General features: G+C 39.9%; 1 protein-coding gene across 1 annotated transcript in view; it reads left to right on the plus strand.

The window, feature by feature from the left end:
- Positions 1-3,663, plus strand: part of SLC15A5 (solute carrier family 15 member 5) — a 77,661-nt gene extending 73,998 nt beyond the window's left edge. Inside the window, exon 9 of the mRNA XM_008140455.3 lies at positions 3,509-3,663. Coding sequence (XP_008138677.2) covers positions 3,509-3,656 — 148 coding nt within the window. The 3' untranslated portion in view covers positions 3,657-3,663. The remainder of the gene's footprint in view (positions 1-3,508) is intronic.
- The last annotated feature ends 20,306 nt before the right edge of the window (positions 3,664-23,969 follow it).

Below are 23,969 nucleotides of genomic sequence, written 5' to 3' on the forward strand. Positions count from 1 at the left end.
CTGTTTAACCTTGCTAAACCTCAGTTTTTTCTTTTGTAAAATGGAAACAACAAGAATAGAAACTGTAAAGTTGTAAGGATGAGTAAGTGCTCAGAAAGTTAGTAAATATTAATAATAATGGCCTCATACTCTGCTCTATGCTCCCCTTTTTCTCCTTTTTATTCTTCTAGACTCATGCTGAGGTGTGGCCAAGATGACCATGATTATGAGCTGAGTTCAGGTAGAACTAGCCCTGGAAACAGAGACTATTAGCTCAGGGAGCTACTCACTTATTCATTCATCCATTCATTCAACCAACATACTAAGCACTGTTCCAGGAACTAGAAAAATAGAATTGAAAAAAGCAAAGCACCAGTCTACATGAAGCTAACATCTAGTGCTCAAATTAAAATATGTAAGTGTGATTCTTTCTCTGTGGTTGTCAAGCAAATGAGTTACCATAAAGAAGTGGGATGCAGAGGAGGCAAAACTAAAAATATACAAAGCACCAGAGATTAGAGGAACCGAGGGTGAGAATGAACTAAATGATAATATAGGGTTTATTTAGAAAGAATCTGATTCTTACTAAATCTTCTTCATCTCTTTTCTCTTTTAATGCATACTTTTTAAGGGAAGGGGGGGAAAAAGAGAGAGAGGATAAAACAAGCAGGAAGGGGGAAAAAATAATTTTCCATGTGTTGAGCATTCCTGTGTCTTAGTCAGCATGCTAGATACACAGAGATAACCTCATTTTATATCTACCACCTCCCTGATACACTGTACTTAAAAAACTAAAGTAAGAGCCCTGGCCAGGTAACTTGGTTGGTTACAGCGTCATCTCAACATGCCAAGGTTGCAGGTTCAATCCCCTAACAGGGCACATCCAAGAGTCAACCAATGAATAAGTGGAACAACAAATTCATTCTCTCTCTCTCTCTCTCTCTCTCTCCCTCTCTCTCTCTCTCTCTCGCTCTCTCGCTCTCTCCTCTCTCTCTCCCTCCCTCCCTCCCTGTTTCCCTCCCTCTCCCTCTCTCTCTTTCTGACAACCCCTTCACTCTGGTAGGTAGGTAGGAAACCAGTTCCTTCCATTAAAGTGACTATAACCACCATCATCTGTTAATCAGCCACTCCAAAGGGAAAGAATGAGTGTCACATATTAGAAGAAGAGAGAGTCTGGAAAATTTGCCTACAGATATTAAATAGCTAGAACCAACTATTAGAGCAAAGGCACATATTGCCTTGAGTATGTGTTGCCCATTGGGATAAAATGGACCAACTCAGAAGAAGTAGGCAAGAAACTTTATGGAAATTAAGGTGGGAATATCAGTGACCTCAGGGAGAAGTGTGTGATTCTGATTTATTTCTATACTGATATTTATTGTCAAATGCTAATGAACAACAAGTATGCAAAGAAACAGGAGAAAACACAGGTGTCTCAGGGATAGTATTGTGGAAACATTATGTATGAGTCAGATAGTGTTTGATCACAATACACATCCAATCACAATTCAATTTTTACCAAACCCAAAGGTGTTCAGAGCCAGATGACAGCAATGGCACATCTATCAAGAACAGGACAGTCCCGACCTATTATTTCCCCCCAAGATTGTGAGGACAGTGGATTAATTATGAAACAGCACCCTCATCAATATACAGGTGTCATTAGGTCTGTGTTAGCACCAGAGGGCACCCCCCCACCACCAAGTTTATATTAGTGTGATGCCATCCTGATTAAGTCCGAAATCCATCCTAATCTTGTCAGGTCACTAAGATATCACCTGAGTACAGTTATGATTTACCCATGAATGTCAGGCCAAACTTACCTTTAATTTGTACAAAAAAAAAAACAACAAAAGCAAAAAACAATAATCAACAAAAAACAAGAGCTTCCTGACTTTGTCTGTATAGAGTCTCCTCAAATAAATATGAAATAGAGAAATAGTGACATGTCATACCTGAGGCTCTCCAGGTTGTGGGTGAAATAAGTAGACAGAAAAAAAAATATCTCCTTCTTGCTGAAAAGTATTAGATAAACATCTCTATAGTACTTAATATCAATACCTATCCCTCATTGGATGCTAACATTAACAGGTATTATAGATGTTTCCAGGGAAGGTGGCAAAAGGGTGTTTGTTTTATAATCAACTAGAGGACTGGTCCATGAAATTCGTGCACTCAGGGGGGCGGGGTCCCTCAGCCTGGCCTGTACCCTCTCGCAGTCTGGGAGCCCTCAGGGGATGTCCAACTGACAGCTTGGGCCCAGCTTCTGGCTGAGGGGTGCTCCCCTTATGGGAGTGCACTGATCACAGGGGGCAGCTCCTGCTTTCAGCATCTGCCCCCTGGTGGTCAGTGTGCATTATAGCGACCAGTCATTCTGCCATTCAGTTGATTTGCATATTGTCCTTTTATTATATAGGATGTTGTAAAACACATCAAGTTTATATCTATCATTGCACTTATTTTGTCAATTATGCCAGTAATCTTTTGTGTATAACCTATAACAATTGAAAGTGACGTAAGTCAGATATAAATGACCATGAATATTCTTCTCTTACAGTTATTTTTAGCAACATATTAGGAAGGAAAAGAAGGTGAAATCAGCTTTGGAAACCTTCACAAGTCAAAATAGATGTCTTATCCCAGAAATTGATATGTTCTTGATAAAATTGGACTTACAATCCATATTCACTTATTCATTCAATAAATACATATCGGACATTTGCTATGTACCAGGCACTGGTCGAGGCACTAGGAAAAAGCAGTGAATAAAGCATTTAGATTCCTATCCTCCTGAGGCTTACGTGTTTAAGAAAATTGTTTGTCTTTAGAGGCAGCATGACATAGAAAGGAAAAGGCCAGAACTCCAAGTAGAAATGAGTTCTGATTCCAAATCCAGACTCTGCCAACTACTATTCATATGGACCCTAAGCAAGTTATCTCACCTTTTAGAACCTCAGTTTTCATACCTGTGAAATGGGATGATTCCATCTTTCCAGGGCTGTTGGGAGAATTCAGTAAGTTGGGGTGAGTATAGTTAGTACCCTAGCATGGTACATGGCACTTTGAAGACACTCAAGAAAGCCAGGTCTTTCTTGGGTCAAGGTAGAAGGCACACATTCTAGAAATATATTCATGGATTTCTTCTTCAACAATGATGTTTTCCACATAGTCTCAGCATCAACTTTACAAATCCCCACTGCATCTGATGAACCTTTCTCGTGAACCCCGGCTGCCTCCAAATCTGTGAAGGTGTCAGGGTTTCACACTTCACTTTCTCACTGTCAGACTCACAGCATGTTGTGAAAGAGCACCACCTAAAGGTCCTTATGAGACACCTTCATATGCACTAAACCTCCTTTCGTTGGTTATAAAAGACTTTTTGGTGAGCAGTGCTCTTAAATAATCATCACTGTTGTGCCAGTATCTATGGCCCCATAATAAAAGGTACACAAGCCCAGGGGGAAAGCAAATGATTTATCAAGTCATCTACATCTGGTCCTAAAAAAAGCCTTCTTTCTTTATTTTTTAGATATTGTAATCTAAATCATTTTAATGCCCAGAACATCAGTGGAAGTCATCTTGAAGAAACACTTCTCCTCCATGAAAAGTCTCCGAAATTTTATGGCAGTACACGGGAATTTTCTTCCAGTATTGATCTCTGGGAGACAGCCCTATGAAACTATATTTGACTCCACCTGTCTTATGAGCAAAGTATTCATTGTTTTTCTCAGTGAACACTTTATGCATTTTAGTTTGAGCTGATACGTATGGAGTGCCTTTATGAATACTATTTGTGTACATTTACAAAGACTAATTATGATTCTAATAAATTAGTATGATTTTGCATTAATATGCTATACATTAGAATTAATACAGTAATTTCAAAGTCTAAGTGAATACAACAAAATGACAGTTTCCTATACATCACAATATTTCAGAACTTATTACAATGGTTCAGCCATTAAAAGCAACATATGTGGTATTTTTTGGAGTTTAAATGTGCCATTAGAATAAAAATAACAGTATATAACAGTTATATTCTTCCTTTTAATATATTTATTGAGCATTTATTATATGCCAGGCATTGTGATCATATACTATGTCTGAGCAAATACTAAATCTACAGATAATTTGACTATAGTGGATCTTGAGGTTACACTATCTATATGTGAACTAAGGAAATTTTCTCAGAATTGAAAAGCAATGTTACTAAAATAAAGGATCTTAACAACGAGCAGAGACCCACATGCTGAAGAAGTTGTAAAATAAATGTAAGTGGTGCAAATACTGGGATTAAAGGAAAAAAAAAATTAAGTAAGGTTAAATGAGTGCTGAGAAGTGGGCAACAGGTCAAATCAAATAGAGATGCTTACGGGATCCCCTAACCCAGTGGTTCTCAACCTTTCTAATGCCTCGACCCTTCAATACAGTTCCTCATGTTGTGGTGACCCCCAACCACAAAATTATTTTCGTTGCTACTTCATATCTGTAATTTTGCTACTGTTAATGAATCGTAATGTAAATATATGTGTTTTCCAATGGTCGCAACCCACAGGTTGAGAACCGCTAGCAGGGTCGCCTAAGACCATCGGAAAACACAGATATTTACATTATGATTCATTAACAGTAGCAAAATTACAGTTATGAAGTAGCAACGAAAATAACTTTATGGTTGGGGGTCACCACAACATGAGGAACTGTATTGAAGGGTCGCGGCATTAGAAAGGTTGAGAACCACTGCAACCCAAATGACATCTTTGGGTCACCATTGCTACCAATTCAAACACATTCAGAAAATTGTCTTCCAGAAGAGATTTTTCCTGTATAGGCAAAAATATGTGAAAACTCGTTTTCTAAAAGAGTAAATAAAACTACCACCACATATCTCTGTAGCAGTGCATGTCCAAGTTTGATTGAAGGCCACCTGCTTCGGGAGAACCTTCTAGCCCCTACCACAGACTGCCTTAATGCCAATCTTTTTCCAAGAATCAGTGGTTTAAACAAACAGACCTGAATTATTTGTAAGCTCCCCAAAGTTTGAGCAAGCACCACTGCCTTCCAGGACAGTTCATGTTGGATAGGATAGGCGGGTTTATCGGCCGACTGCAAATGATTCTGCAATTAAGTGCTCTCCCTTGTGTATACCTAAATTGTTTTAGATCTGTAGAATAAAAGATTTATTCATCTTGATTAGGTATGATATGCATTTTTTTATTGCAAAAGAGCAGGTGTAAAGCACCGGGTGTTTTTCTTACTCAAACAATATTTTGTTCATTGGCTTGTTTTAAGGACAAGTGAAAAAGAAAAAAACCAGCTCTTACAGACATCAATACTTGCCCTATAATTTCTTCCAATCGTCTTTTAGCATTTGTTCTCTGACAAAACAGTGAGGCCAACCCGATATGCGGTAGACGCTTTCTTTGCTACAGAGGGTTAAATGCCAAGTTTGCAACTTGAGTTTAACGAACACCCAAAAGATCAAAACAACTTTAAACACCACACCTTAGTACACATGAGAAGATCGAATAGTCTCTCTCATCATTAGAAAAAGGGTCTTATTTTGTTTTTTTTTCCCCAAAAAAATGTGCCTTCCTCTCTTAATTTCTACATCATGGTAGAAAAAAGTGCTCATTCTGCTTTCACTCATCCTTAGAGATAAAAAGAGATCTACAGAATTATAAAGTGGACCCAAAGCAAACGCCCAAAGAGCTTAGAATTCTCACATTGGGGTTGACACTCGTGATTAGCTAAATTGCAGTAACTACACATGCTTCCATTCGGAACGGGATGCATCCACACAGCAGTTTCTTCTCTAGTGCCTAGCAACATTATCATTGAGCACCTGGAATAGTTTAGGCATTAAGTGTAATTGGTTTTGCTTTACATAAATCTGTAGCTTTGTAAATAAGCAGAGCATTTCAGCTTCTCTATAACACCAATTAACTTAAAGGGATGCGTTGTTTGCAGAAGCCTGCTGGGTCTGTACTGTACTTCCCTGGTAATATGATCAGTGGCGGGCAAGGTTCTGTGTCCCTGTAGTGTTCCATTTACTCCCAGGCACTCAGTGCCAAGGGTCTGCACCCAGGCACTCATTTGCTCTATTTTTCACTTGGGAAAGATTGGGGAAATGAAGCCTTCCCTAATAAGCGCCTTCTGTGCTCTATTTCTGTCCATGGTCAAGACCTGAAAGGCAGGGGATATGAGAACGTTTTCTGGGACCTACAGGGCACAGGTCTGACCCCATCTGATCCTGTCCGCAACTGACAGGGACATCTCTTTCCTCTTTTTTTCTTGTAACACTGCAATCCAATGCAGCCAAAAGCCCCTACATTGAGCCTGTATACAAAATTAAGAAAACCATATTCTTATTATATGAAAATGTTTTCACCAGTTAATATTATTATTATTATTATTATTATTATTATTTTGGAAAAGCACTCAGAAATCCACTCCTAGAAATTGGTAAATATGTCCAAGCTCTTGGACATTTCCCCTTGGTATCTCTTTACTTGGCTTAATCCCTTATCTCTCATATCCCCTTCAGGTAATCTTGATTTACAGCATTCATTCCTCCCTGACCAACCTCTAATTCTCTTGGTTTCTGAAAGTGTTTTATTGACTATCAGATTAATGGTATCACAAAAAAAAAAAAAAAAAAAACAGCTCATGATTCCCAAAAGTTTCCTGTTAATATTGTGTGATTCACAAACTGAAGGAAGGAGAATCACCACTTCTGAAAACAGTCAAGTTTCCTTGTTCTGTGAGAACAGAACTTTGGCATTATTACCTGAATCAGTCCACCAATGAGCAGTTTTCAAAGATTATATGGGCACTATGGACACAGTAAATATTTGGACCAAGAGATTGGCTACCAAATCCAGGGGCTAACCCTTTCTACATAATTGCTTCTACTACAGCTATTGTCTACAATATACTTATAATATTCTCAGGGGGATTTGCAGTCTTTTTCTGTCCCAACAAACAAGAATACAACTCCCTCCATCCAGTAACTGCTGGATTGAAAAAATAGTGATTCTTAACACCTCTATGGTGTGCCCTCCCCTTTTGTGGATAATTACTGTCTTCTGCTTAAACTCAAAGGTATGACTCTAAAGGCAGAATTTCTGGTTCTGTGGAAGTGAGTACATCTATCAAGGAATTGTTGTATGGGTACTTTTTTCGTGCTCTTTAAATCACAATGTAAACCATCTTTTCCTCAAATAAAACAGTCATCATTGGATCAAGATGGGAACCTGAGGTCAATTAGGCTCTCCACTTCCTTAGCATCTACACAGGCATCCCCTGGAATTCCTCCAGGCCTGTTCTCAGTGAGTGCAAAATTGTCAAAGATCATCAAGGATTGTGATGACAAAAGACTTGGTCTTTCTGTATCTCTCTGCCTATTCCTCTCTCTGTCTCTCTCTCTCTCTCTCTCTCTCTCTCTCTCTCTCTCTCTCTCTCTCTCTCTCTCTCTTTCTCTTTCTCTCAACACTGTGTGTCCCACTAAGGTTATCTAGAATGAATGCTATTTGACAGCCAAGATCACGTTCCAAGGTGTCCAAGGTGATACACTGTCACTAGTCCACTCAGAGACTGTACTAAGTATTAAATAATGACAGCACCCAAACCCTAATCTATCATCCATCTTAGACAGGTTTGAATCCATTTACTGGCTGGGAATAAGGTTGTTTCTTAAGCCTGCTAAACCACAAGTGACCAAACCTCATATAAATACAGTAATGAGTCAATAGCCTATGACAAGTGCCTATTACCATGGTAGCAGCAAGTCAGGAGCACATTTAATGACATTTATGCAAAGAGTAAGGAACAATTCTGCCAGGCATAAAAGATGGAGGAAAACGGAATCAATGTGAGGATGAAATGTGGCAAAAATCAGGAGGAAGACACTGTAACATCAAAGATATACTAAGAAAACATACATTTTATCATCATGGACCATTTTCATGTTCCCAAAGCAATCTCTTGAAGCAAGATGATAGAGTGGAAAGAATATGCTAAATTTTAAAAATAAGGGAAAGAGCTCTCTATCAGAAATGTGGAAAGAAAGTGTGAGCTTCATAAGCGAGAGCAGTGAGAGGCCATCTGGAAACACTGACTTCCCATTTTGACATACTACATTGCGCACAGTAGGTGCCTCGTTTTATATGAATTGATTATGACCCCATGAGCATGCCAGAATGCATTTTACCATTTCCCAAGCCTCTCTTATAGGAGTTAAACCTTTCTGACCAGTTTCCACAGCGTCTCCAAAAACGCAGACTTCTGTTTCTGGTGCAGCTTGTGTAGTTAGTTCTGCCTTAATTCATTGCAGCCAACCATGCCTGAACGTCAGGAACAAACAAGATGGACAAGTGTGGCTGTGAATGAACCATTTTACTGCAATTAGAAGTTCACGGAGAATAAATTATCCTCTAGTTCAAGCTGTCCAGCAGTAATTTTCATTACTAATAACACTTCAACAACAGTCTGCTTCCCACAACCACAGTGAGTGCTAGAAACTATATTATTACTCTTGAGGCAGGAGCCACATCCCAGACGGCCAGCTCAGATCACCATATGCAGCACACAGAGAGGGCTTACATGACAAAGAAGCTTGAATGCATAACTGTCCATGAAGTTCACTGGCTAGATGAGCAGGTGGAAAAAATTTAAGGGTTTCTCTCCTTCCAGCTTTCCCTTCTAATTTATGCTAAATTACAAATGGTTTTTCACACTAATGAGTAAGTCAATCTTAAAGGATACTTTCCTCTCTAGTTGCCTCATTGAGGACATCTCTTTTACTACAGCATCCTTATTTCCTACACATGACCCACAAGGTTATAGAGGATTTGTGGTCCACAAAATAGAGATTTTTGTGGATCTCTATATCTCCACATATTTGGACTATACATATTTACATATACATGTAACATATACATATATAGCAAGAGAGAGAATTCTGGCCAATAATTGATGCTGACTATTGGCTAAGGACCTCTGTGCCTCTCCATATGGACTTCTTCATGTTGACTCTCTACATGGGCTATTTTGGGCTTCTTTGGAACTTGGTGGCCGTTATCCCAGGGCAAGTATCCTCCAAGTAAGAAAAAAATCCAGGCAGAAACCCTATTGCCTTTTATGACCCAGCCTCAGGGGCTACACAGCATCACTTCTGTATTCTATTTGTTGAGGCGATCAGACAGTCCTGTCTAGACCTAAAGAGGCAGGAAATAGGCGCCATCTCTTCAGGAGAAGGAGCAAGATGCTAGAAATTCACTTGGGACCCGAAATGTTGCTGTGGCATTTTAAGTTTAAAGAGGAACAGATATCTGTTAGACAAACAAAGGGCAGTGGCAAGAGCATTTCAAGTACCTAATGGTAGCATAAGTAATGTAACATTAGCAAAATGGCAAAGTGTGAAAAAACACAGCTTATTCTGAGAAATGCAAGTCATCTGGACCTCTGGAGCAGTTGTTTGGTTCACATAATTCAAGGGCAGAATAATGTGACAGATGTGTTTCAAATACAATACTCACTCAAAACAGTAGAGGATAAATCGGTAGGGACTAGATAAGAGTTAGCACAGGTTGGTGATGATCTGGAAGTGAATATTGGTAAGAGATAATGTGGTCTGAGTTAGGATGACAGTACTGTGAATGCAGAAAAGGGAAAGAATATAAAGAGATTCAAAGGTAGGATAAAAGGAAGAAACCATTTACTGAATTCCCACTGTGCATTTAATCATTTCATATAATTTTCACTAACTCTTATGATCATGAAATTACTACTATCTTCAGAGTCATAAAGCACTTACACTTAAAACAGACTTTAAGGAACATCTAGCCAAATTTTTATTTTATAAATGAGGAAATCTGTGCCCACAGAGGTGAGGTAACTTGTCCAAAGATAAATGCCTATTTAACTGGTGAAGTTTTCAGTACTTCTGACTCTAAATCTAGCTTATTAGAGTTTGGATTCTCCAAAGAATCATTAGGAAAAAGAACAGTGTCCATAGTCAAATGCTGGATTTAACAAACAATTTAGTATGGTTTGTTTAAGACTTCTCAGAAACTTTATTATGTACATTGGGAATCACTAAAAAGTACATTTGTTACTCAGAGTTTTCTAAATTCATTTGGCCATACAATATTTTACTCAGAGAACACTTATCAACACTGGTCTTCTTTGTTGTACATTGGAAATGCTGGTAGGATTGTATGGCCACATGAATATAGATGCAAAAATCCTCAACAAAATACTAGCAAACCTAATCTAGCAGTACATTAAAAGAATCACTAAAACCAAGTGGGATTTATCCCTGGAGTGCAAGGATAGCTCAATATATGAAAACTAGGAGCCCGTTGCACGAAGTTTCGTGCAATAGACTTTTCCTTCACCTGGCTGCCGGCACCAGTTATCCGCTAGCAGCAGTTTTCCTCTGGCCACCCGCCGATCAGAGTGCCTCCCGCCAGCACGATTGGCCACCCCGAGAGGAACTCTGATCAGGAGGTGCTCCGATCGGGCGGGTGGCCAGAGGAAAACTACTGCTGGCGGAAAACTGGTGCCAGCAGTCACGCAATCGGCCACCCCGAGTTCCGCCACCAGCGTCTTCCTTCCGCAGAGCCAGCCTAAGCAGCGCCGGCCTTTTAAGCCGGTGGGAGGAGTGGGGGTGGGGGGACGGGGGGCTCCTACCGCCAGCTAATCGGCCACCCTGAGTCCTGCCCCCCGCGCCTCCAGCTGGCCCAATCATGGGCATAGCGGAGTGATGGTAATTTGCATATTACCATTTTATTAGGTATGATGAATTAATTTGATACACCACATTAACAGAATAAAGGATAAAAGTCACATGGTTATCTCAATGGATGCAGAAAAAAACATATGACAAATTTAACACTCTTCTGTGAAAAAAAATTCTCAACACAATAAAGGCAATATATGAAAGCCCACAATTAATACTAACTCAGTGGTGGAAAACTCAAAGCTTTTTCTCTAAGATCAAGAACAAGGCAAGGGGCCTGGCTGGCATGGCTCAGTGGTTGAGCATGGATGAATAAACCAGGAGGTCATAATTCGATTCCCAGTCAGGCCATATGCCTGGGTTGTGAGCTTGATCCCCATTGTAGGGCATGCAGGAGGCAGCTAAACAATAATTCTCTCTCATCATTGATATTGCTATCTCCCTCTCCCTCTCCCTTCCTCTTTGAAATAAATAAAAATAGATTTTAAAAAAAGAACAAGGCAAGGATGTCACTCTTGCCATTTCTATTCAATGTAGTATTAGAAATCGTACCCAGAGCTAGTAGGCAAGATAAAGAAATAAAAGGCATCCAAATGAGAAAGGAAGAAATAAAATTACCCTTGTTTGCAGATGACAAGATCTTATACATGGAAAATCCCAAAGACTCAATAAAAAACTGTTATAACTAATAAACAAATTTAGTAAATGTTTAGCTTACAAAATTAACAAGTAAAAATTAGTTGCATTTCTATATACTAAAAACAAACTTTCTGAAAATAAAATTAGATAAACAATAGCAACAAAAAGAATAAAATAAGAATAAACTTACTAAGGAGATGAAATATTTGTATACTTAAAACTATAAAACACTGGAGTAAATTTGAACACTGACAATGTTTGGTAATATTAAGAAATTATTGTTAATTTTTAGGTGTAATAATGGAATAGTAATTATGTTGTTTTAAAAGAATTCTTATCCTTTGGCTATTCACATAGAAATACTGATAGATACAATGCTGAGATATCTATTTGCTTCAAAATAATTTAGAGTAATAGACAGTGGTGAGAGTTTATCAATCAAATTTGGCCATGAGTGGATAAATACTGAAGGTGGGATTAAGTCCATCCTCACTATTTTTGTGTATCTTTGAAATATTCCATACCAAACACTTTTGTTTAAGGTGTGCTTGTTATGAAAGCTATCAGTATGTCAGTGACATATTCAATTGGATGTTTAATAGATGATTCTTTTTAAAAAAATCTTTATTGTTGAAAGTGGAAGAAATTTTTAGGGGTAAAATAGGCTGGTTTAGGAAGTTTTAGGAATTAGGGGTCTATGTGGGGAACCACAGGGCTGCAGAGCTGGGAGCTGCCCAAAGGTACACATTAACAGAATAAAGGAAAGGAAGCCACTCATTCAGAGAGGGAAGAGGAAGGCCAGAGGGAATAGAAAAACTATAAAGGAGAAGAAAAGAGAAACCTCATGCAAGGTTTGAGCTCTGAATCTGCTATAGTGACCAATCAGAGGGGATATTAAGACACACAGAACTGCAGCCTTTATAAACCTTAGAAAAAAGGGACTTAGTGGGACTCTCCCTCCCTCCCCATGTGGGAGTCTGTGCTTGTTTATCAATAAACTAGAGGCCCGTTGCACGAAATTCATGCACAGAGAGGGGGGGTGTCCCTCAGCCCAGCCTGCACCCTCTCCAATCTGGGACCCCTCGAGGGATGTCCGACTACCCATTTAAGCCCGATCTTGGTGGGATCGGGCCCAAACGGGCAGTCAGACATCCCACTCACAATCCAGGACTGCTGGCTCCCAACTGCTCGTCTGCCTGCCTTCCTGATTGCCCCTAACCGCTTCTGCCTGCCAGCCTGATCACCCCCTAACAACTCCGCTGCCAGCCTGATTGATGCCTAACTGATCCCCTGCCAGCCTGTTTGCCCCCAACTTCCCTCCCTTGCAGGCCTGGGTCCCTCTCAACTGCCCTCCCTTGCAGGCCTGGTGCCTCCCAACTGCCCTCCCCTGCTGGCCATCTTGTAGTGGCCATCTTGTGTCTACATGGGGGAAGGATCTTTGACCACATGGGGGCATCCATATTGTGTGTTGGAGTGATGGTCAATCTGCATATTACTCTTTTATTAGATAGCATAGAGGCCTGGTGCAGGGGTGGGGGACAGCTGGTTTGCCCTGAAGGGTGTCCCGGATCAGGGTGGGGGTTCCCTTGGGGTGTGGGGCAGCCTGAGCAAGGGGCCTGTGGTGGTTTGCAGGCCAGCCACGCCCCCTGGCAACCCAAGAGGAGGCCCTGGTATCTGGAATTTATTTACCTTCTACAATTGAAACTTTGTAGCCTGGAGCGGAGCCAAGCCTCCTGCTTGCTCCATGGCCGGTAGCCATTTCTGTTAGGGTTAATTCACCTTCTATAATTGAAACTCTGTAGTCTTAAGTGGAAGCCTGGGCCTGGCCAGGGTGTGTGGAAAGCTTTGCTTTCTCCGTTGCCGGGGGCAACCCTGGCCTGGTCTCTCCAGCTCCGTGGCTGCCGCCATTTCTGTTAAGATTTGTTTACCTTCTATAATTGAAACTTTGTAGCTTGAGTGGAGGCTTAGGCCTAGCAAGGGCAGACGGAAAGCTTGGCTTCCTCCGTTGCCTGGGAAACCTTGCTCTCTGCGGCTGTAGCCTTCTTGGTTGGGTTTATTTGCATACTCGCCCTGATTGGCTGGTGGGCGTGGCTTAGGCGTAGCAAAGGTGCAGTCAATTTGCATATTACCCTTTTATTAGGTAGGATTTCCACCTTTTTCTGTACCACCTTTTGTCCGTGGCTTCATTCTTCGAATCCACTTGGACAAGAACCCAGGGAGCCATCATTGCACCCTGCCCAGGGGAACACCACTGGTTCCAGTTCAACTTTTGCATTTCAAAAGTATTATATATGTCCCCTTTTTTCCCCACTGACCCCTTCTATCCTGCCCCCACCCTCTGCCCCATTAATAGATAATTCTTGATAATTCAGGTTTTTTCTTGTTTTTTTTTTTGTTTTTTTTTTTTTTTCATCTAATGTTTGGAAGATCCACTGTCAAAACTAAGGGAAAGGAAATAGGAAATAAAAACCGTATTGAATGTATATTTTTGCCCCAGGAAAGAAGCTCTAGATTTCAAAACTATAGCTAAATAGTATGCCCCAATCTAAAATAAAAGACTAGCATCTTCTAATTCCCATCTTTCCTATTGGCTGTACTGCCACTTTGTGTTGAGCCCAATGTAATAAAGGGCAAATATTGCATGCACATGATGAGTTTTTGTCTTGACTCTGAGAATGTGTAGTAACTCTCTGCCTTTGGTGTCTCTGCCTTTCCACCTGTCCAGAGGAAATCCCAGTCTACTGGTATCTTCCTTGGATTTTATTCTTCATTCCTAAACAGATTTAGCTTCTATGTATAGCTGAATTGATATGGATGAGTTTTAACAAGTAGAAATAAGTACTCTTCTTACCCCCACATGCCAATCATAAATAGAATTACTTTAAATGCACAAATCTTTAAAGACATGGGGGATAGAAGTATAATAAAGTAAAAATAAAGAAAATAAAGAATGAAGGGAGAGAAGGAGGATAACAGGAAAGGAGGAAGAGAAGAAAGAAGAAAAAGTTGACCCTTCTCAGCAGAATGCAGAACATTTCAATTTACTAAGTTTGGTGCAGATGTTCTCATAAACCCATGAAGAGTGGAGCCAAATGCCCATTAAAGATTTACCAGCCATTCCTAATCTTCACTGTGCAAAGTGTCCTTTGGAGATTTCCCTGCACTATTTGGTGAGGATTATTTTTCCTTTCAAAGTCATTTATGGTCACTGAGGAATCTGAACTCTAAGAAATGGATTGTTGGTTATAAAACTAAAAATTTACATATGATTACAGGCTTTGTCAGATCTCCAATTGTCCCAAACCACTCTAATAGGACCTTAAATGTGTGCAAAAAAAAATATTTGGGGGGAGACCAACTATTGGAAAAGTTAAATAAATAACATCCTAAAACCAGATCATCTCCCTTTGTTTGGCCATAAAAGGGACATTTACTTGGGAATAGTATCCTTTCCCTCTTAAGCCGCTATCTTCAGAAATGCAAAGATGTAGCCAGGCCTAAAACAATACTTCCTGTCTTCTGAGATAACTGAACTAGGAAACTCTAGAAAAACCAGTAACCCTCTGAAATGTCAAAATAGCCTGATTCAAATAGTTCAATTATTCACATTCACATTAATTATTTCAAAGATATATACTGACTGCTGACATACCAAGTTCGATACCTAATAATACAAGTGTGATGAAGACAGGGAGGACTTCTCATGGGGCACACAGTCCAAAAAAGAATCAAGGGATAAGTCTCCTCTAAACCCTAAAAGATGGGTATAATTTAACCAAACAAGGTGGGACATTTGGCAGCCTCCTCAAGTGAGCACATTGATACAGGAAGTCCTTGGAGATCTAGAATTATTCTTGCAAGGTCTCTTAGAAGGGGCCTCATCCTCTTCTCTCCACTCCCATTTCCAGGATTAGTTTCAAAGAGAGTGTTTCAAAGAAAGTGGAAAAAAGAATAAAATTCTTGAATAATTTGGGGAATGCAAAAAAAAGAAATGACAACAGACTCCCTTCTGGAACCCTGGGAAACAGCATTTGCATCCATTCAGTCAGCAATCAACAAGATTCATAGGGATCCTTGTATTCCAGGCATATCTTTATAGGCCTTTCTTTTATGCCACTAAAGCAAGGCAGCAGTGGGGCCAAATGGCTTCATGGGATTTCTGGGGCAGAGGTCCTAAGATTTCTTCAAATGATATGCTGGGGACTTGGAGACACTGACCTTTCCCCTCGTTCCTATCTTTTTGCGTTACAGATGTTACCTCTGAAAAGAGAAAGGAGTGAGGGTATGGGGGCAGGGGGAGAGGAGAGAGAGAGAAAGAAAGAGAGAGAACAAGTGCCCCAGTGTGCCTTGCAGTCATCATAAAGGCCACAGAAGCAGGAAGCAGCATGAAGGACCAAATGGGTGAATTGTATATGTATCTCAGGAGAAACCAATGTAGGACAAGCAAAGACCAAGGAGTAGATACTATCTCTTCACTATTGCTGTGAGACTGTGAAAACATTACAGCTTAGAACAGTCCCAGGAAAAGGGAGAAATTATAGCTTAATGGAGTTTAAACCAGAAATAAAGGAAACTCAGAATTGACTTAGATTGTGTTGTTTTTAAGCAGGGAGTAATGGTGTCTTTGAATATATATTTAGTTGAGTTATATGAAATAAAGGTCTTTTTTTATACATCCAAGGCACTTGAAAATACTGCAATCTGTATACATACAAACTCTGTGTGTGTGTGTGTGTGTGTGTGTGTGTGTGTGTGTGTGTGTGTGTGTGTTTACAAACATAACCAAATGTACTTGAATATTGGACCTTTCAGAATAGCCACCTTGGGAAATTCTATTTATGATGTTGTCATTGTTCAAACTCTTTCTTAAGCCTTCAGCATCATTTTATAAACCATACAGGAAAATCAATCCCATTAGTTTATATTGATTCTCTATGTTTGATTATAAATTGTAAAAGAAAGAAGAGAGAGAGAGAAAGAGAGAGAGAATTTATTTGCTTAAATCATGGATTTATTCACCAAACTTGGCACAGGCCAGTTCCAAAACTCAGCAAATAGGTCACATTTATTAGCTCTGTATAATACCCAAAGAATAAAAGCAATCCCAAAGTTGTTTTAAGCAGTGACTACTATTTTGTAATACATGTGTTGTCAAGGTTACTATTTTGAATGAAAACATTCATTTGGTTGAATTAACATATTTGTAAAAAAAACAAGAACTAATCCAAAAAATGGCCACATTTCTTTATAGTGATGGGTATTCAGGGCAGTGACAAACATCTCAGCTTTGACCAAATGGCTATTTCCCTTGAAATCACATGCTCTCTGTCACTGTCTCAATCTCCAGAATGTCTTATATTTCTCCACACTCTGGAAAGAGCTCTTTCAAGGAAGCCACAGCGTAAGTGTTGTCATGCAACAAGAGAGGATAGCTTGAGAGAGTCTGGGTCACATAGCCTACACTGTCTCTCGTACAGGTATCTTTGCATTTTTACAAGCATTACTCTTAATCTCATTTTTCATTCCCATCTTGCAACTTTCTACTTTCCTATTGATCTTAGTTCGGCTGCTTAGAGACACCAATGAGAAATGCTGAGAACATTCAATAAATAAAAAATATCCACCCACCCTGTACGTGATTCCTCGTTAGAAAATTATGCAAGTAAAGTTGTGTTTTTCTGCTCCCTGTTCGTTCTTGAGACCAAAGCCTACATCGTGCATGTGGAATTGACTCCAGGGATGGGTAGAGGGTGTTCTAAAATTCAAATCTCAATCCTGGTTCAGAAGCCCAATATTGCCTTAGAGAAGTTGCCATCTATAATTATTGATTACCCTGCACATACTGTAATTGAAGTCACATCTACAAAGATCTCAGTTTAGATTGTAGCATTTGTGATTTTTCATGAATGAGAAATGCACTTATTTGCATTACTTCTATATTTTCTTTAAAAAGTTGTTTTAAAAAATGAGAAAACACTTCCCTATAGCACATATTTTGCTAGTTTGAATTTAGCTAGGAATCTTGGTATATCGGTGCATAGTTCATTCAAATGATTCTTGTTTTTTAAAAAAATTGCAATCAAAGACTACTGGAGAGGTGTGTTTTTTATCAAACATTTAAGTTAATTCAGGAATCAAAATTATACCCTTCATTTCTATACTATAGACAATTGAGGTAAATGCCATTGAGTAGTGTGGAAAGAATTCTAAGCATCAGGAAAGTGGGTTCGAATATTTGCTTCCCAAGCTATCTGGATTTAATTTGACTTTCCCAAGTTTGCTTTATTTATTTGTTTGTTTGTTTGTTTGTTTGGCTTTATTGGGGTGATTTGGTTAATAAAATTATATAGGTTTTAGGTGTACAATTCTATAATACATCATCTGTATATTGCATTATGTGTTCCCATCCAAGTCAAGTCTCCTTCTATCACAATTTATCACCCCTTTTCCCTCCTCTACCTCCTCTGACCCCCTTCCCTCTGGCAGTCACCATACTGCTGTCTGTGTCATTTGTGAAAATGAAGGGGCTGACACCTGATCTCCACTGCCACTGATATTTCTGGAGCTTCAAGCACAAAGTGTGAAGGTATATTTTCATAAGCAGCTGTTGCACTTCGTGGCAACTTTATTTGTCCCTCTTCCCTCATTTTGAAGTCTCTTAAGAGCATGACAAATATTTGGTGATGGAGAGCAGAGTACTGAGGAGAGAGCTGAGAGGCTGCGCATGGGAAGCAGTCTCAATTAGACCCAAATTCTAAGTGATGAAACCCCCCAAAACAACAACTACAACAAATAAACAAACAGCCTAACTTGATGTGATGAGAAAACAGCTATTTTGAATTGCTGCCTGGGAATTTGACAGTACAACAACACTGCTCACACCACAGTCTACATTTAGATAAGAACCTCAGTTTAGGATTCTACCACAAGTTCCTGCTTTGGTTTTCCCAAGGCACCTGTTGGTTTTGGTTCCATATTCTTTTTTTTTTTTTTTCAATTACAGTTCACATTCAATACTATTCTGCTTCAACTTCAGATGCACAGCAGAGTGGCCAGAGAACCATGCACTTCACAGTGTGGTCCCCTACCTTCTCCACTGATACCTCAAGCACCCACCTGGCCCCACATGTAGCCACCACGACTACTGACTATATTCCCCATGCTGCAACCCACACCTCTGTGACTATTCTGTAACTGCTAATTTGTACTTCTTACTCCCTTCACTTTTTCACCCAGCCCCCCAACCCTCTCTCCCCTCTGACAATAGTCAATCTGTTCTCTTTATCTATGAGTCTGTTTCTATTTTGTTTGTCAGTTTATTTTGTTCATTAGATTCCATATATAAGTGAAATCATATGGTATTTGTCTTTCTCTGACTGACATTTCATTTAGCATAATACCCTCTAGGTCCAGACATGCAAAAGGTAAGATTTCATTCCTCTTTATGGCTGAGTAGTATTCTATTGTATATATGTAGCACAGATTATTTACTCTTTTAAAATAACCACACCCTAGCCAGTTTGGCTCAGTGGATAGAGATTCCAGTCAAGGGCACATGCCCAGGTTGCAGGTTTGATCCCCAGTATGGGGCATGCAGGAGGCAGCCAATCAATGATTCTCTCTCATCATTGATGTTTCTATCTCTCTCTCCCTCTCCCTTCTTCTCTGAAATCAATAAAAATATATTTTAAAAATAAAAATAAAATAACTACTTACAGTTGGGCCCAATAAAAGTTAGTGACTTCTACCCCAACCACCTTATAAGTAATAGATTCTTGCTACCCTGCTTTCTATCACCTGCTCAATCATGACCTAGGATGAAGGACTACCCTTCCCTGGGCACATTGCACCAACCAACCCTGCCCCACCCTGTTTCTGGGATCTCTAATAAATCATGTGACTTTATTTCCTTTAAGTGAGTGTATTGAAACTCTACTTTTAATCAAAATGACCCAAGGGTTTTCACTTCCCCCAAATGAGAGTTTGGATGCTAAAGGAGACACCTACCAACTCCATGTGGGCAGTTTGTAACTCCTCAATCAAGCAGGTCATAATCTGCATATTCTTAATTTAATACACCAGCTGCAGGCCCTCCAACACACTTGACATAAAGAAAAAAGAATGTATTGGCTCATGCCATTGAAAAGTCTAGTTACAAATTGAATTGCATTACCTCAAAATTCATATGTTCAAGGCTTACCCCCAGTATCTCAGGATGTTACTGCATGTGGAGATGGGGACTTTAAAGAGGTGTTTAAGATTAAATCAGGTCCTATGGGTGGACCCTACTCCAATCTAACTGGTATCCTGATAAAAAGAGGGAATTGGGGCACACAAAGAGATACCAGGGGTGCACATGCACAGAGGGAGACCAGGTGGAGAGGCAGCCAGGGGGGACCATCCGTAAGCCAAGGAGAGAGGCCTCAGAGGAAACCAACACTCAAAGCACCTTGATCTTGAACTTTTAGCCTCAAGAAAATAAATGTTCTGTTGCCTAAGTCCCACAGTCTGGCATGTTGTTATAGCAGCCCTAGCAAGGTAATACAAGGCTCTTGCAGGACTGAATATATTACTTGAAGAACCCCATGAAAAATGATAATGTGGCACCCCTGCTTCAAAAAGCAGGAAAAAAAAATTGCCACTATAGACACTATAACATTACGCTTTTATTTCCTTCTTCTCTGGCCTTCCTCTAACTTGTCATGGTAGTTTTGTTGTTTGGGGTTTTTTTGAATGTTTTTGTTTCAGTTTTTGTTATTTAAGTGATTCCAAGAAAAGGAAAATTAAAAAGTTAAATCATGAACCTGAATATTACCTCTATATTACCTCTATATTGCACAATGCCAGTTTTAAATGCAAATGTAAGATCATTTAACTCACATGTAGGATCATCAAAATTGCACAATTATATTCTGTAGCCTGTGGTACATGCATATGTATGTCATTCTCACCAGAACAATGGAAACGCTGCAGAAACTAGCTCAAGTGTTTTCATTTCACTTCTTGATACACACGCATTCTACCAACACTTACTACCCTAGATTTATCAAGGAGTATGGAAGGACTGAAAGGAAAAGGACTGAAAGGTTGTCCTTTCCCTTTTCTTCTGTGTCAGAATTGTCAGCGTAAGGGGTTGACTAACACAGGGAAGTTACACACAAGCAAGAGATGATCTGACAGGGTGCTTTGGTCAGTTGTGTTTCTTAGAATGCCACTGTCTTCCTTCTGCATTCAAAGTAGATTCTGATTCAAAGGGAAAGCATGACCTCTCAGGACTGTCAGCACCCCTGCTTACTCGGTCATAAACATGACAGGCTTGCCTTGTACTTGCTTTGAGTCTCACTGAACCTCTACACACCGGGGCTCACTAGAATTCTGTGCTTCTGGTTCATCGTGAATGCTATATGCAAATGGGGTGCCAAGGAATGGCAGACACGTATTACGTGCACTCCTCTGTTCACATGCATGCTCTATTGTCCCATTGAACTTCACTTACTAACACAAGTTCAAAAATAAATGTATTAAGATATTCAAGATTGCAGCCGCTGAGCAATAAACCAAATGCAGGGTCTGTCTGAGCACAGGGCCCTGTGCACCTGCGATGTGATGTTACGGAAAGCTCATCATAGCTTCAGAACTCAATGTCTCTTTTCCCATTATCTGTCCCTACTCACCTCCATGTTCCAGAATATTCCATTCCAATCCTTCTTTTTGCATTTTCCCTGCACTGTTACCATTATCATCACAAATTTACCATCAAATTACCCAGGACCCCAAACTATCATTTCTATTTCTAACTTTTATGAAAGAATTATTTAAAAACATTGCAGTACCCAGCATTGCAACTGTTTTAGCTCTGTTCTGTTCAGACTTCCCATGAGATGTCACTCTGACAGGGGGTGGCCAGAAAGAGGAAGTTGAGGTGTTAGGTAGTTGGAGGGAGAGTGAAAACAAGGGTGAAAATGAAGTCACATTTCCAGTTATACACCATGTTTGTCCAACTCATCCCTGGACCTCTGATTCTTGGGGCATCTGCAGTACCCTGGGTGGCCTAGTTTCGTCAAATGAAGACGAGGGAGGCAGAAGTGAATGTTTTTTCATGGAAGAGCCTTCTCCACCCATATGGAGTACCAATTATTGTGTCCCACCCCCATCCCAACCCCCCCCCACACACACACACACACATACTCCCTAAAAAGCCACTCAAGAGGATGTCACTGGCAGAGATGCAGCATGTACCCACAGTGAGGCCACCAGATGTTAAGGTCCAGCTTCGCAGTGTGCACAAGACCTCCCCAAGCAAATACCATCACTACCAGATACCCTAGTTGGAGCCTCTAGGTATCTCCACACCTCCTTATAGAGCCTTTAGAGTCTATATTCTGAAGCTTTGAATTTACCAAAGCCACAGTTTTGTGCCCTGCCAAAGAGTTCACCCATTTTGCACTCTGCACTGCCACACAAATACCAAAGCAGAGTAGCCAGGCACTTGTAGGTCTTTTGGTGATGTCTGTGGGAAAATGGTAATAGAAAAAAACAGGTGTTATGTATGTAAAACCCTTTCAACTACCAAGGCTAGTGATTAGACCAAGTTTGGGTGCCTAGAACACTCCAAGAATTTCTTCTCTGGACAGAGCATATGTAGAGTTGAAGGGTCTACTGTGCAAATGGGCTCCTGATGAGTGATCTCACTGGCCTAGTTTTACCAAAAGGAGATGTGTCCAACTGTCTCCAGTGACAGCAGCTTAGACTCAGGGTTGGAACTCACTAGCAGCAATTTAATTCTAATGATGAATTTGGGCAGGAAAAGGTCTGAGCTTGAGATATTGTTCAGAACTGGGAGTTAGAAGAATATAAATTAAAGAAATATTGCTCTATTTCTCATAGAATCTTCTGTCATAAAAGTGTTGAAGTTGGGTTTTATAGAAACGTAGCTCTGAATGAGAACTTAGATGTCATCTGGTATAATGCCTTCTTCTTGGCAGTTAGTGAGAGGCAAATTTGGAACTAAAATTCAGGTAATTCTTTGTTTTTTCTCCTCATGGAAAAATCACAAGAACAGAGCAGAGATTACTGATGCTCTCGTAGCTTTGGCATTAGCCACATTTGTCCTGGAGTATGGAAAACTTGCCCTCATACAATCCACTTCTTACTCTGTATTCTCATGAGAAATATTAGATCACTTCTTACTCTGTACTCTACGAAGAATATTAGAGAGAAGCTGTCAAAATCCTGCAAATTCTGATTGGCACCTACTCCTTAGGTCAATACAACAAAGCCAAAGTCTTACAACTTATTTTCCATAGCAAGTACCCTGGCTCCTCCAGTTTTTCCATTGATTTTTTTTTTTTTCATCTGTGATCTATCTAAAAGAAATGTTCTCGTCTGAATAACTTCCTCACATTTACTCTATTTTCTGAAAACTAAGATATAACTCTAGAAAACTGATGAACTCACATCTCTTTAAATTTCACAGCTCTCTCTGACATTGACCTCACCTCCAAAAGTAGTTCTCCAGAGGTATGGGAGAGTTTTCACAGAGCAGAAAACAATAAAGACTTAGGTCATTTTCATAATGGAGAAACTGAAGAAAAGTTAAGTAGGAGTCAAACAAAGACACTCTACAGACATGACTGAGACATGTGTGATTTTGTTTTCAGGCTACTAAACAGAGCCTATATAGAGGTTGTCCCAAAAAAATGTGTACACATTTTAACAGTTGATAGCTCAATTTTGAAAATGAAATGTATTTTAATAAACACTGACTTTATAATTACCCAAAGTGTGTGCATACATTTTTGGGACACCCTATATTATTTACAGAATAATCTTACTGACCCTCTGCTCTCTGTTTATAATTAGGTAAAGATCAGATTCTCTTGGAGAGGTTTCTGTGTGTGTGTCTGTGTGCATGCATGTGTTTGGATCATGGCATCTAGCCTGAATAAATAGTTTGCCATTTAAAACAAATCTAATGCTTCCTGAAAACTAACTCAATGATCTCATTCAATTCTGCCTCCCTCTTCTTCATTCCAGTGACAAAACTAGGACCCGCAAGACTCGTCCCCTAGGTCACCACCTGAGTGATTTAGTTGTCAGCCTTTTTACTAAAACAGCCTACTTGGATCTCAATTAGTGCTAATTATTATAGGGACTCCATTCCCCCAGTGAGGAAATGTCTCCCCTGATAAAGTCTGTGCTATAAAAAAAAAGAAATTTAAGTTTGCCTGTGTTTATGATTCAAACATCCAGATTTTAAGTGAGTCTAATAACTGACCTCTGAGTAGAGAAATGTTAAGACTCAGCATGACGGAAGTGTAACCCCATACTAGTAGCACCAAGTCATGAAGAGCCAAAGACAGTGTTGGTAGGAGTATCTTTATACATAAAAGATTAGCTGCCATTGGCATCTGGCATAAGCACTACAGTACAGAAAGTCCAGGCTACTGTTAAAGAAGCAGCCCAGAATGAAAGGAGCCATGTCTCCCTTGTCCTCAACTCTGCCACTTCTCACCGAGTGCCAGCTTCACCAGATCTGCTCCCAGTCCCCAGCTGGCCTTCTACTGACATTTCCTCTAAGGCTGGGTTTCTCAACCTCAACACTGTTGAT

Source organism: Eptesicus fuscus, chromosome 7 (genome assembly GCF_027574615.1).
Source record: "Eptesicus fuscus isolate TK198812 chromosome 7, DD_ASM_mEF_20220401, whole genome shotgun sequence".
Classification (NCBI taxonomy): Eukaryota; Metazoa; Chordata; class Mammalia; order Chiroptera; family Vespertilionidae; genus Eptesicus; species Eptesicus fuscus.